This window comes from Parasteatoda tepidariorum, chromosome 8 (genome assembly GCF_043381705.1).
Source record: "Parasteatoda tepidariorum isolate YZ-2023 chromosome 8, CAS_Ptep_4.0, whole genome shotgun sequence".
Lineage (NCBI taxonomy): Eukaryota > Metazoa > Arthropoda > Arachnida > Araneae > Theridiidae > Parasteatoda > Parasteatoda tepidariorum.
The window spans coordinates 4,087,552-4,103,726 of NC_092211.1; the positions used below are offsets into that span (position 1 = coordinate 4,087,552).

Consider the following 16,175-nt stretch of genomic DNA (forward strand, 5'->3'; position numbering starts at 1 on the left):
TATTATTGCATCATATCTTTTGCAGTATTTCACATGTACCGAGTTCTTTCTTTCAGCCTTTAAACTTCAGCATTATCATATTAATATTATAATCATTAGAATATTTTCTATTTAGGCTAACTTAAAAAGATATTCTTAAAGATATTTTTGGCAACATTTTATTCAAATGTAGCCAAATAAGGGATAAAATACAAAACATGGCAAATCTTAAGAATTATTCACAATGAGATATTAACTTTCCAAATTTTTTTTTGGCCTTACGACCTCTGAGAATCAATACATTTCTGAAAGCTCTTATGAATGGTACAATTATGTTTAGATTTGAACCCAAATTACAATAACAAAACTGCATAGAATATTAGGTTTGTTCACACATCGCCTCATAGTTATAACATAAGCAGAGGTTTACACCGGAAATTTTCTAAATTTCTTCCGGTTTAAGGACGCTTGTTATTGTTTACATTAGACCACCCATCCATACGTTATATTGTTAACACTATTAATATAATAATATTGGTTGGCCCGCTTTTTCGGATTTAGGCGTAAAAATCAATCGGAAGTTGTAACCCGGAAGTCGTACTACGAATTTCAACCCTTAGCGCCATCTATGCTTAGCTTTTCACGGTCAACCAACCATGGGTCATTGCGTTTTCGAAACAGTTTTACTTTTTTTTCATCCAAACGGCATAATAGTCAGTTTTATTCAATTAATTCTCGATTTTTACTTTTAAAATTATTGTTATTTAGGATGATATTCGAAGGCGGAAGCTTGCAGAAGAAAGACTAGCTAAAGAGAATGAATTCCTCCGGACTTCTTTGCGTGGATCCAAAAAGCTCCAAGCCTTAGAATCATATCCTCCGCAACATGGAATGGAAAACACAGCCTTTGAATCAGATGACTCGGTTCCTATCGGAAGGCTGAGGGTTGATCTCGAGCTTGCTAAAACATATGGTATGTGATGACTCTTTTGTTAGAGGTTTGTTTTAAAGCAATTTATAAGAACGATTTTTCTTCTTTTAAAAAGAATTGGTTCATTCGGTTCCTATCAAGAAGACGAGAATCGAAGAAAAAACTTGTGCTTTCCAGCTTGCCAAAACATATGATATGTGATGACTATTATTAAAGGTTTGTCTTAAAGCTATTTAAAAAAAAAAAAACGTTTTTTTCGACTTTTAAAAGGAATTAGATTACTCGGTTCCCATCGGGAGGCTGAGAGTCGATCTCGAGCTTGCTAAAACATATGATATGTGATGACTCTATTGTTAAATGTTTGCTTTAAAGCCATTTAAAAGAACAGTTTTTTGACTTTTATGAAGAATCAGATGGAGGCTGAGAATCGAAAATAAGACAGGTGCTCTAGAGCTTCATCGTATGTGCTGACTCTAATTGTCAGAGGTTTGCTTTAAAGAACGATTTTCAGAAAACTTCTACTTTCCATTTCAAAATTTTCATTCACTCAAAATGCAGGGTAATTCAAAATGAATATAACGATTGCAAACGGCTATAACTATTTAATTAAAGAGAATTTATCGATAAGATTTACAGCGTTTTTTAAAGGTGCTTATTTTCAATTTTCGTTTTTTAAAAAGGCCTTAAAGGTGCTTTTTTTATTGGATGTTTTTAAAAAGTTCTTAATTTTTCCATTTTGAAAATGAGATTTTTTCTTTACCATGTCGATTTTCGCAACTGCAAGAGCTTGGTTTTCACATAGTTCTATTCAACGTTTTCACAATTCATTCATAGGTAATGCATTTCGGCGTACCGTCGATCCGTAACGTATGAAAGTGCCAATCATTTTACATGTTTGATGAAATACTTGCGAGTCCACATGTGCGTCTACAGAGCTGGGTTCAGTGAGATTCTTACACTCTCATGTGCAACTCTGCTGCACTTTGCCAGATATTCTCAATTTCAGGCTTCATTTTCCACCCTCTGATATCGAAGTGAATAATCTCTCGACAGGGCTCGAAAAACCTCAGAAATTTTACCCGTCCCCGAGGACGGCTTGCCCAACAATGTACCCGTCCTCCTTTGAAACTAAGCCGTAGCTTCTAAATAAATAAAAATATAATTTTCTCTTATTTATTACAAGCATTTGTTATAATTTTCTCTTATTTATTACAAACATTTATATAAATTGCACAATGAATTAGTTGTTACTTGGATTACATTATACAGTAATAAACAAAATACTAGGTTAATAATAGTAACCTAGTATTTCTTTTATGAAATAATTTAAATGATAAAGGTCAAGTTATCTGGAATGTCAATTTATCCGAGGGTACTGCGTTTTTTAAGTGAATCAAATATGACGTTTGCCAGTTCTACAATCAAGCCAATGATTTACAGAGGTTTCTGCACAGAAATCTGAAAGGGGTTTTCCATTTAGGTGGATGTTCATAATTACGTTTAACGCTTCTTGTTTAAGACTAGTAAGTAATGTGTTTTTTTTTTTGTTCCTTTGTAAGTTCATTGCTGAAAAGCCCCTTTCAACCACTGCAGTACTGCCAGACAGAGAAAACATCAATTCTAATAACAAGAATTGAAAATGTATAACGAAAATTAACGGGAAAATAGCCGTTCGCGCGGACATCGGATTCGAAAAATTCGTTCTTCGCGGGGAATTGTTGACAGCCGAGGACGGGCGGTTTTTCGAGCCCTGTCTCTCGATCTTTTTATGGAGGCTAATATAATCAAGAAAATTATTATTTATTAATTTATTAATTATTTATTTATTTTTTTTATCAGAAATTAGTTATTTTATCGTGATCATGTAAAGTGCTTGAAAACTATTTTACATTTTATTATTGTATAAACTGCTTAAAAAGTACTTAAAAGGTGCTTATTTTTTGTTGAGAAATTTGAAATTAATTTTTTTTAATTATAATTTTAAAGTGTTGAGCATAATCTTGTATGTCATACAATTGAAAAACTCCTTGAAAAAGGTTTTTGCAGTAACAGGACCCTCTTTGCACACATTCACAAAAGCAGGATCCTGGTTGAAAGAATGTGACTTCACGTTTATTTTATAATCTCAAATGACAAGTCATTTTTTCACAATTTTACAAAAACTGATCTTTCACAAAATGTCTGGACAGACCCCTGATGTGAATATCAGCTCTTTGCATCAAAATTATAATAAATGAACAGTTTTAAAGTTGCATAAAATTGACACTTAAAATTGAGTGTCAAAAAATTTTTCTAAAGTGATTTTAGGATTTTCGCTGAATATATTTCATAGTTGTAGTCAAGTAAGCGAAGTAAAAGAAGATGTTAGAGAATTTTTAAATTTCAAAATTACTTCACGCGTGATGATTATATATATTTTATATCTTCATTTTATGGTATAATTTTAAATAAAAAAAAAATTTTAATAGTATCTTCAAACCAAGTGGTTAAAAGTGATAGCTCGAATTCGAAATTAGCGTGTCGTAATAACATCGTATTAACAATATTCTTATTTAAAAAAAGTTACACGAAAAATGGCCAAAAAACGAATAATAACTACCCACAAAAAGCAATCAGAAAACATTGTTGTATTATGACGTAATCCTTACAAACCAAGTGGTTTAAAGTGATACTTCGAATTTGAAATTTGCATGTCTTATTAACAATATTCAAATTTAAAAAAGAAATGCAAGAAAACGGCCAAAAAACTATTAGTAACTATCCTAAAATAGGAGATCGGGAAACATTGTGGATTTATGACGTAATCGCTACGAACCAAGTGGTTAAAAGTGATACTTCAAATTTGAAATTTGTATGTCGTAATAGCATCGTATTAACAATGTTCAAATTTTAAAAAGAAATGCAAGAAAACGGCCAAAAAACAATTAGTAACTACCCTAAAATAGGAGATCGGGAAACATTGTGGATTTATGGCGTAGTCGGTACGAACCAAGTGGTTAAAAGTGATACTTCTAATTTGAAATTTGCATGTCGTAATAACATCGTATTAATAAAATTTGAAAAGCTGTGCAGAAATGGATGGAAAAACGATGATATATACAGAAAAGGGAGATGAAATCGTTGCAAACTAAGCTCATCAAGAAGTAAATATTCAAATTTGCTTTTCATCGTACAAATTTAATTGTTTTTTCTATTTAAGAAAACACACACACTTGGAAATGGCTAAAGTGTTGTGTAAACGAATTANTTTAATAAATAATTTTTTGTTGTTGTCAAATAAGCATTATGATTTAAAAATATACAATTTCTGCTTCTACGTAATTGTAAAATCTGGTTGACATGTACTTTAGCGTATAACAATAATATCGAATAGGTCCTTGAAAAATTTGATTTTAGGTCCTTGAAAGTCATTGAAAAGTCCTTGAATTTTTTTTAAAAGATTGAGTGTGAACCCTGTAATAACTACCCACAAAAAGCAATCAGAAAACATTGTTGTATTATGACGTAATCCTTACGAACCAAGTGGTTTAAAGTGATACTTCAAATTTGAAATTTGCGTGTCTTATTAACAATATTCAAATTTAAGAAAGAAATGCAAAAAAACGGCCAAAAAACTATTAGTAACTATCCTAAAATAGGAGATCAGAAAACATTGTGGATTTATGACGTAATCGCTACGAACCAAGTGGTTAAAAGTGATACTTCGAACTTGAAATTTGCATGTCGTAATAGCATCGTATTAACAATGTTCAAATTTTAAAAAGATATGCAAGAAAACGGCCAAAAAACAATTAGTAACTACCCTAATATAGGAGATCGGGAAACATTGTGGATTTATGACGTAATTGCTACAAACCAAGTGGTTAAAAGTGATACTTCGAACCATTTAAATTTGAAATTTGCATGTCGTAATAGCATCGTATTAACAATGTTCAAATTTAAAAAAGAAATGCAACAAAACGGCCAAAAAACTATTAGTAACTACCCTAAAATAGGAGATCGGAAAACATTGTGGATTTATGACGTAATCGCTACGAACCAAGTGGTTAAAAGTGATACTTCGAATTTGAAATTTGCATGTCGTAATGACATCATATTAACAATGTTCAAATTTAAAAAAGAAATTCAAGAAAACGGCCACAAAACTATTAGTAATTTCCCTAAAATAGGAGATCGGAAAACATTGTGGATTTATGACGTAATCGCTACGAACCAAGTGGTTAAAAGTGATACTTCGAATTTTAAATTTGCATGTCGTAATAGCATCGTATTAACAATGTTCAAATTTAAAAAGAAATGCAAGAAAACGGCCAAAAAACAATTAGTAACTACCATAAAATAAGAGATCGGGAAACATTGTGGATTTATGACGTAATAGGTACGAACCAAGTGGTTAAAAGTGATACTTCGAATTTGAAATTTGCATGTCGCAATGACATCGTATTAACAATATTCAAATTTAAAAAAGATATGTAAGAAAACGGCCAAAAAACGATTAGTAACTACCCTAAAATAGGAGATCAGAAAACATTGTGGATTTATGGCGTAATCGCAACGAACCAAGTGGTTAAAAGTGATACTTCTAATTTGAAATTTGCATGTCGTAATAACATCGTATTAATAAAATTTGAAAAGCTGTGCAGAAATGGATGGAAAAACGATGATATATACAGAAAAGGGAGATGAAATCGTTGCAAACTAAGCTCATCAAGAAGTAAATATTTAAATTTGCTTTTCATCGTACAAATTTAATTGTTTTTTCTATTTAAGAAAACACACACACTTGGAAATGGCTAAAGTGTTGTGTAAACGAATTATTTTTTTTTAGGGGGGGGGATGGAGGCACAAGTTTTTTTTATAGGATATACATGAATATATAATAAAGGGACTAAAAAGAAGAAAAAAAAGAAATTAACGAAGAAAATATTGAAAAATGATAAGTTATATTTACTGCACATAAGCTGGAAGTACATAAAATAAGTTAAAATACAAAGAAATCAAGGGGAAAAATGAATATTTTTAAAGAGAAGAAAATTTTTTAATAAATAAAATGTTTTAAAAAAAATTTAAATTTTTTTAAAAAACCTTTATTTATAAATAGTTTTTCTTCTCTTTAAAATTATATTTTTTTCATTCTAAAAAGTTTTATTGACTGCTCAAAAACTGCAAATATCCTCCTTTTTGCTGATATAATCGTGTGAGAGATTTCTTTTAATTTTTTTGTTTTCTGGCTTTTTAATATTTTTTAAAAATATTTTATTTTCCTTCTCTTTTCATTAATCTTTATATGTATATATTGAAAATAAGTTTGAAATAAAAGAAAGCAGAACAAAATGAACATAAACGACACAGTGGTGGTCTTTATGAAAGATGTCTTTACGTTTGAACGACTAAAGGATCATATTTCTTGTTCATGGTAATCCATGCTGAGGCCTCTTTTCTGTGAGGCAGGAGTGGCTTTTGTCCCCTCACATTACATAAATGAAGGGACACAGCCCCTTTTAACATTATAATTTTTCACTTGATATTTGTGTCATTAAATATACAATTCTTGATCGCCATTTTGTGAGTTTCAGATAATTCAGACTCGTTTAATAATAATAATTTGTATATATATATGCAGTAGAGCGCCGATTATCCGAACTGCTTGGAACCGAATGTGGTTCGGATAATTGGAAAGTTGTTAAAAATCTAGTTTGATTATTATTTATGCACTAACTTCCCTTCACACTTTTTCTAGGCTTAGGACTGGCAGTACTATCTGAAATAGCTCTGCATGTTTACAAGTTTTTTTTCAATTTGTAAATATTTTTTATTTTTTTAACTTTTTTTTTTCATTTTCAATTATTTTTATAATGTTTCAACTTTTTAAAATTTTTTTTGTTTTTAATTACTGATTTCACCACATTTTTCTTTATTTTCCATTGCAAAAGAAATCCAGCAAAGACTTTTGTTTTAAAGAAGATGGTCTTTTTTGAGCAGCCACATCCCTCATTCTTTTTAAATAAATCAACTGAACTGGATCAACATCATTTTGACGTTCTAGCCAATTCATTGCAATATATCTAACGAATTGCATGCTTCTATATGAGAAGGTCCACTATCTTGAACTTGATCACCTACTTCTTCCTCTTCATCTGTGGAGTTCCGATTTCCATTTAAAATTTCTGCGATCATTTCATCATCATTTAAAATTTGAAATCCTGGGTCGTTTTCAGTGTCTAGACCCCAGTCTTCTATTTCATCTGCTGTATAACATGGCATCTTTTCATCGGGAAGATCTACTGGTTCAGAAACTTCAGTTTCGTTTATTTTTTTGTTAAGAGTTTTATTTCAAGAATTAAGATTCCAAACACTGTAATCACTAATCTTTAACCATAAGTGACAAGTACCCATTCCCCAATTGTAGAACTACAGCACATATCTATTCATAAACTCCTTCCTCATTCCAACAACTGTCAAATTGCATTCTTGGAACATAATTTTCAGTTGAAGAGGGCTAAAGGGGTATGTAGGTTTAACTGTATAACAGTACATGTATGTATTGGCTACTATAGGAAAACTGCTAAAAAAAAGGTTGTAAATTAAATATGGTCTTCAGATGTAGCGGATATTAAACTTGTAAAAAAAAAAAGAAGGAAGCGAATATGGACATGGTTCGGATAATAAGGGTTCGGATGATCGGCGCTCTACTTTATATATATATATATATACAGGGCTGATTGTGCTCTGGAAAAAACCCGGATTTCCGGACTTTTCGCTAACAGTGATCCGGAAGTTTCCGGAGATCGAAGGTCCAGACGTTTCAGAAAATCATTGATCACAGAAGTTTCCGGAAATCAAATTTTCAAAGGTGGAACTTAAAAACACAGTTTATTTTATTTCTTTGTTAGAGAGAGCCAGAGAGATACTTTATAAGCTTATATTCATAATTAATATTCATTTTTTTATCAGTAAATAGTTGTTATAATCATAAACTCAAGAAGGAAAGACATATTTGTAAATTTTAATTACTTCTCCAGGTCATCATAGGTATGTGTAAAATTTTAAAAATATTTTAAGTAAACTAAGAAATATTGAGAAAATGGAAAAAACCTTGTTTAAATTCTTTAAATTTTAACTCAAGAAATTTTCCGGAATTTTAACTTGGGCTCACAATCACCCCTGTATATATATAGCATAATAAATAAATACGAAAAGGACAAAAGTTTTTTAAAAAAATGAAGAAAATTATGAAAAACAATAAGTTTTATTTACTGCATGTAAGCTGCAAGTCAATCAAACTCATAAAATAAGTTCAAAATGTAGAAAAAACATGGAAAATATTGCAGAATAAAGAAAAAAAAAGAAAAGTAATAATAATGAAAATAATGAAGATCCGAAAAAGAAAAAAAAAAAATCCTAAAAAAGGAAGAAAACAAATTCATAAAAATCCGGAAACTAAAATATATCTTTTCATCAGCTCAAACGATTATATCCGCCAAAAAGAGTGCTTTCTAATATTGTATCAATATAGCCAAAGCAAAATATATCAATACAATAATGTGAGGAGCACTCAAAAAAAAATATTTTTTTTTACAAGAAATAAAATAGAACACATTTTTTTTTTTTTTTTTTTTTTTTTTTTTTTTTTTTTTTTTTNTTTTTTTTTTTTTTTTAAGGATTTCTTTTTCGGATTTTTATTACTATTATTTTTCTTTTCCCCTTTTTTTCATTGTTTGTTCTGTAATTATTTCTACATTTCGAACTTTTTCATGAATAATTTTGTTGAATGAATGTGTAGGTGCTTCAGAACTCCTTCAAAGCTTGTACAGACTGAGTGCTAGCCTTCAAGGGAATGGGCACAAGGATTCTGATCTTCTGCTGGTGGAAGGTTTGATTAGAAATAAAGATTTTCAAAACATATTAGACATTCACAATAAAGTACAAGAGGTTTGCTGTTTCAAGTGTCCTCCCACACCTCTCTCTACTCAAGCTCAAAATATCACCCAAGAGGTACTTTTTGTTGATTTATTTTAACTGTGAAAATATTATCTAATCATTATTTAAAACTCAAAGGTAACCACCTTTGGTAATACCATTTGGAAAGGTAATACCATTCTTACGGACAACAAAATATGGCACAGTCATTAATGAATCATGACATATGAATTGTTCTCTTTTATGTAAAGTCATTACTTTTGATAATACACTCCCATTAAAATGCTCTTTTATGTTCTTTTAAAAGTCAATTAAAAACTTCCATAAAATTGTTAGCTGTGTAAATATAAAAAAAACATACTTGGAATTTATTCATTATGTATGGTATTCTATGTTGTGCTGTTGGATCTGTTTCATGTTAAAGAACAGGGTGCGTAATGTTTTTAAAAATTACTTAAAGGTGCTTATTTTCGATTATCCTTTTTTAAAAGGTGCTTTTTCAATCGGGGATTTGTAAAAAGTGCTTAATTTTTTCTTTTTCAAAATTATATCTTTTCTTTGCCGCTTCGAATGTCCTCGTAAGTTACGAAAAATTCATGTTTTTTACTATTTTTCTTTGAATATTTAGCAGAAACTAGTTTTTTTTAAATCATGATTGTGTAAAACCATTAAAAATATTTTTACATTTTGTTAATTTTATGTTTATAAATAGACTTTAAACAATGGCAAGAAAAATTTTTTTACTACTGTGCATATCCTAATAAAAAAAAATTTAATTTCTTTTTTTGCGGGCCCTGTCTGTAGATTTTTTTCTTCTTAATTTTTCTTTTATAAAATGATTAAACATATTTTTAGAGTGCTTACAAGGTGCTCATTTTTTTGTTAAAAAATTTGGCTGTTCACTCTGAAGAAGCATTTTTATTAATGGTTATTATTAATGTTATAGAAGCGTTCATTTATTTTCATAGTTTCGTCTGTTAAAAAATAATGACCACTCGAAGCGTAATTAATGGGATATTTAAAGATGATATTTTAGTTATACAAAGCTATTTCATTTACTATAGAATTATTTAAATATGTTCAGCTGTTTTTTTTTTCTTTCTGTTTTTTTCCCTTAAGTTTTTTTCAGCATAAATACAGGGGATTTTGTTTCTTATTTTTGTCTTTTAAAGAATGGTAATCACTCAAAGTGTAATCTATGGAATATTTAATGATGGTACAGTGTTTTCATTGCAGAAAAAAAAGGGGTGAGAATTTCTCACCCTTTCTCAAAAACAGGGTGAGATTTCAAAAAGTTAAGTGAGATATCTAAAAATTAAAAAAACGAAAAACAACGAGACTTGAAAAAAAATCATTTCTTTAATTATAATACATTTTTAACATCTTCTAATTTTTAAAGCATTCAATATTTTTTTTGCATTATCATATGGAAAATGTTCTACATCTACTTTTTCATCAGCTATTCTCATTTGGTTGCTCAAATGCGTGTTTGTTTCTTTTTGATCGTTTCTACCCACATTTGTTTCATTTTCATTTGTCCGTTTCAGAGTAGATGATATTGCCTTTACAAGGTATTTGTTCATCTTACATTAATGCGCAAAAAATTTGAACTTCTTACATGGAGAAACCTTACCTACGGTAAACACGTGGTTGCAGAGAAATGCTTTCTGAAAGAGGTTCCGAGGGATGGTGTTCTGTTGTTCTTAAAGGTTCTGAACAATACTGGTAAATAGGGAAGCTAGATAATGGGACAGATGTTGAAAATAATGAAAGATCCAGAAGAAAAGTGAAACTGATTTAATTCTAAATGGCGCAATGAGATATTGTTTTCAAAATGCAAGAAATTCGCGATTTTTGAAATTGGTTTATAGAATGCGCGAATTTCTCGCATTAATCATTTTTTAATGTGAGAAAAGAAAAAAATATGCGAGGTTCTCGCGCTGTAGTGAAGACACGGTGGTATTTCAGCTATATTAAACTATTTCATTTACTATAGCATTATTTGAGTATGTTCAGTTGTTCCTCTAAGATTTTTAAACAATTAAAACTAGTATAGTTAGCCCCATACAAATATTTTTTTCCAAATTTGAGTGGCTATCCTGTTAAATTTATTCTATTTATTGTTTTCTATTATTTATTTGTTTATTCTATTTTTTATTTTCTATTTATTTATTTATTCTATTTTTCATTTTCTATTATATATTTATTTATTCTATTTTTCATTTTCTATTGTATATTTATTTATTCTATTATTTATTATTTTCTATTATGTATTATTTTTTATTTATTTATTCTATTTATTATTATTTATTTATTCTATTCTATATTGTATCTGTTTCATGTTAAAGAAGCATTCAATTCATTATTATTAAAGGTTATCAATGACCTACAAGAGAGTCCATCTGTGGATGCTGTGGAACTTGTAGATATTCTGAGCAAGTTTGAGGTGGAGGGACTTACGTACGCTCATGACAAGATCGCTGAGAGGCAGGCAATACCGAGCATCACTCCAGATGAAGAGCTTTTAGATCGGGCCTCTCAGTATACAGAGGAGAGCGTCAAAATTGTCAGAATCGATAAGACGAATGAGCCTCTGGTGAGTCCTCTATTTAACCTTATACAGACTCTAAAGGCAATTTTACAGTTGTTCCTAATAGGGTTACTTAACTACCAACTCTACTGGATTTTACCAGTTTCTCCTGGTTTACTGGCTCCATAAAATTTCTGATATTTAAGATATACAGTTTAGAAATGATTATACAGTTTAGAAAATTCCCTATAATTGAGTAAGTTTCCTGAAAAAATCCCTTTCGAAATAGAATTTTTGCACAGGTCATTGCTTGCTTAAATATTTAAATAAGTATTGCGAATAGTACGTAACGAAGTGAGCCTCATTTATTTAAATGAATTTAAAACTTTTTTTTGTTCTAAAATGTTCAGTTTATTCTTATTCAGAACTTCCTTTTAAATTAATAAAAAAAAATTTAACTATCTTGTATGAACTAAATGCCTATTAATATTGGAAAGTATGAGTAAACATAATTCATAACATTTCAAGTTCGTTTAATGTCAGTCATAACTGGAAAATATTGCAGTTTTTTTATTTTGATGTCTACAAAAATCCCTAATTCCTTATGTGTAAAATATTTAGTACATTATGCAACAATTATCATGAAATTTATATTATTTTGTAAAATCATCTGGATTTTTTCCTATTCATGTTGGAAGCTAAGATGTACCCTATTTTTAAGTCCAAAAGTTGACTTTTTAAATTCTAATTTCCAATGATTTCTGCATAGTTTGGAATCAAGTATATTTCAAGGGTGCGTAGCGTTTTTAAAAAGTGCTTATTTTTGATTTGTATTTTTTTAAAAACCCTTAAAGGTGCTCTTTTAATTCAGAGTTTGCAAAAAGTGTTTAATTTTCTATACAGGGTTCCCACGGTCCTTAAAAGTCCTTAAAAACTGCTTAGTTTTTATTTTGAAAAGTAAGGGTCCTTAAAAGTACTTAATTTTGATTCTTAAGAGTCCTTAATTTCTAGTATCACTAGTTGGTTGGAAAAATTTTTTTATCTTAGAAAAATATCCACAATTAAAAAGTACGTCTTTTGCCTGGAATGAGACCCTGCATCAAGGGTAGAACATTTTGAATGCGTGTGAGGGTAGGGGCTACAGGCAAGTGGAAGAAAACACACCCTTATTGTTTATTATTATTATTATTTTTTCATTAAAATATTCTTTCTTTCTGGATCGTTCTGAAAGAAAAACATTTAGTGTGGGGAGAGGGGAGCGTGATACTGCAGGTGGGTAGAGTTCTTGACTTACTTTTAGACAGTACTTAGAGGTACTTTATCAGCATTGACCTTCTACATCCATAGGATTAGAGAAATTCAATTCTTCTGATAACACTTGTGGAAGCTTTGATACTTCATTCAAATGTAAAATTGTTAGAAATGCCCAGGAAAGTGTGTTTTTAAAAATTTATGGACACTTGATGAAAAATATAAGGAATGGCTAACAGCATCTAGTGATCGTCACAAGGCAAAGCAGATTTTTTCATTTTATCATATTTTCTTCTGAAATTTAATTTTATAAATGACTCCATTTTTTAATATTAGGGATACTATGAATATTCAGAGAGGTATAATTTTAATCAGGAAAGTCATTTTCGTCATTTTATCATTGACACTTTTTGTTTTAAAAAGAGTGAAATGTTTGTTTTCTTTTTTCACTTTTGCTGTTTTGTTTTTTATATATATATATATAGCGCTGCATTTCAACAGCGTTTCTAATATATATTTTATCTCTACTTTTTCTTTTAAAGTTATACAGATAATTAGATAACCGGTAAAATCGAAAATTGATTTTCTGCATTGCAAGTTTTGTTTTAAGAATTTATGAAAATTTTCTGTTTCTCTCTTGCTTTTTTGATTAAATGGGGTTTTTTTTTGATAGCATATTTTAAAAAGCCTTCTTTTTCATCATTTTTTTCTAAAAATCCGGCAATTTTCTAAAAATTTTCAACGTTACATTTTTTTTATAAAAATTGAGAACAATTATTTTTTTTTGTTTGGCTCTCCTATTTTTTTTTTTTTTAAAAACAAAGCAAGAACTTTTGTTATGATGCTGCAATTTTAATGAGCACTACTCTTAGACATTTTTAAATCAATCTATCGCGGATTATCAACTTAACACGCATATCGGCAAGCCGATATAATTTACTTTCATTTTAGACGATGCATTAGGTATATGGTTTAAGACAATGCTCGCGGTTTAACGTGCTAGGATTCTTGCCTATGCTAACGCTGTGCTGAAAAAGACTATTTTGATTTCGTCTAGCTGCGAAGAAAATTTGTGATTACATTTTTACCTACGAAGATGATGTTCGTGATGTTGAATAACGAAGAGCGAGGAACATCGTTGAAATATAGAACGCAATGCATAGTTTCTTTATGCGCCATTTTTTACCTTGGGATTTTACGTTTCTTGAATATTATTTTCAGTGGGACTTATTTTGTGATCACTGTGCGTTTTATTTCGATGGGATATAACGTTTCAAGTAAATTATTTCAAGTGAGACTTTTGCTACTTAGCGATCATTGCGCATTATTTCGTCACTTTTTTTTTCTGTCTGGATTTATCATTGTACATTATTTTCAGCAGACTTACTGTTCCTTGGCGATCGCTGTTATCTTAAATTTTCATTCTGAATTTAATATATTAATGAAAAGAAATCATGAATTTAAAAAAAGATTCTTTATTGATTTTTTTTAAAAGTGATACAATTGAATATTTTATATATTTTGTATTTAACTAATTTATACTTTGTCATAAAAAGTTAGTTTTTTTTTTTATTTATTTTATTCACATAAATATAATAATTTGATAGAATTTGATTAGTTTTTAAACCAATAAATCTTCAGTAGCTTTTAGTTTCAAAAAAATTAAAACAAAACCTACATTTAATTAATTTGCTTTTCTTTTTGAGGAAATTGAAACAGAGTTTCCATTCTTTTTTTTTTTTTTAATTTGGCTGTTAGTTAAAATTACTAAATTTTTTAAAATTAAATGAAAAGTTAAGCAAGGTTTTAACGCTTTTCAATAATTTAACAATTTCTTTTCCCTTAGTACTAAGTATATTCCGATTTTAATCATTAAATTTTTTATATTAATTTTGTGATTTTAATAAATCTTTAGCTTATTATAATTAGGTTTGACTTACTTTAAAATAATTGTCTTAACTTCAATAAGCTTATATTTGATAGTTTCTTTTTGTCTTGGTTTGGTATTAGAGCACTCAAAATAATATTTTTATTAATTTAATGAATTTACCATCTTAATTTATATATTTCTATCTGTTTACCCAGTTTTTTTCTATTTTTAAAATAGAAAATCTTAATGTTTAATCTGCATTCTTTGAGGGTTTTTTTCTTTATATTCTTGAAAGCTTATGTGAGGTAATTAAATGCAATTTAATTTTAATTAAATGCAGATTATTAGTATTAAACATTTCTTTATGTAGTTTTTTTTTAAAATTTTTTAAAGGATGACTGAGTTGAAGAAAAGCTATTCCATTTTTTTAATCTATTATTATTTATCTATGATGTTTTATTTGATGATAAATAATCATTGTGCCATTTTTAAGGTCCTTAATTTTTTTGATAAAAGTCTTTAAAAGTGCTTAATTTTTGCTTTGAGAAAAGAGTGGGAACCCTGATATTTGTAAAAGATATTTATCTTTGCTGTGCCGTTTGTTGTCAAAATTACAAAAAATGTAAGATTTTCACAATTTTCTCTGCTATATTTATCTGAAATTAGTTCTTTAATCATGATTATATTAAGTTTTTGAAAATGTTTTTGAATTCTATGGATTTTATATTTATAAATTAAGAACTTTAAACGATTGAGAAAATTTTTTTTATTACTGCACAGATCCTAATTATGATTTTTTTTTGGAAAGTGATTAAAAATATTTTTTGAGTGCTTGAAAAGTACTTAAAAGGTGCTTATTTTTTGTTGAAAAATCTGGCTATGCACCCTGTTTCATCCGCAAGCTGACGTTTACTGTAGAAAATTCAACCTAATCTGAAGAGATAAGCACAGGGCTCATTTTTGTGTCATTATTTAAAAATAAAACCTTTGTTTATTAAAATAAAGCTTGTGTTTGTTTTTACTTTAAGACAGTCTTAAATCAATTCATCTTTATTTTAATTCAAAAAATTAAGCAATGCTATTGATGTTATAGAAGGAATTTTTTTTTGGGAATTAAAATTTTCTTTTGTTTTAGATTTATTTCTTTTATTTATTTTTGATTGATTTAAAGATTTCTGATTGATAAATTTCAAACATACTTACAACGCCCAGGCCTATTTTTACATAAACTATAATACTTCTTGATTTTTTTTTAAAAATGTTGTTTGATCACTGGGTAGGCGGTCTATTTATTTGGCCGGATACCGGACCTTCGATTTATTTGGCCGGACCTTCGATTTATTTGACAAATTATTCTTTTATAATTTCAGACAAGGCTTAAATTATTACGAACAAAAACTTTTTATTGTCTATTATTTAGTTCCTTTAATATCTATCTATCTAAGACACAATACTTTTTAATTGAAAAAATTCTAATTCCTCAGAGGTGCAGTATTGCTTATCTCACACAGTGTTAAGCATTTTTTATAACTGAAAGCAGACTATTTTATAAAGATTTTTATCTCTTTTTATAAATGATGTTTCTGATTCCACTACGTTTTGTTGTCTTTTCCCTTAATTAATTTTGTACTTAATGAATTATTTCATTTCAATTTCTAGATATGCAATTTTTTCATTTTTATTTCAATTGATCA

The 16,175-nt window shown here is 28.8% G+C and overlaps 1 protein-coding gene across 1 annotated transcript in view; it reads left to right on the forward strand.

Moving 5' to 3' along the window:
- LOC107440586 (protein PALS1) overlaps nucleotides 1–16,175 on the forward strand; it is a gene marked incomplete at its 5' end in the record, with an annotated part of 71,449 nt that overhangs the window by 13,266 nt on the left and 42,008 nt on the right. Inside the window, 3 exon segments of the mRNA XM_043038525.2 lie at nucleotides 748–952; nucleotides 8,694–8,905; nucleotides 11,205–11,426. Of these exon segments, the coding sequence (XP_042894459.2) occupies nucleotides 748–952; nucleotides 8,694–8,905; nucleotides 11,205–11,426 (639 nt within the window).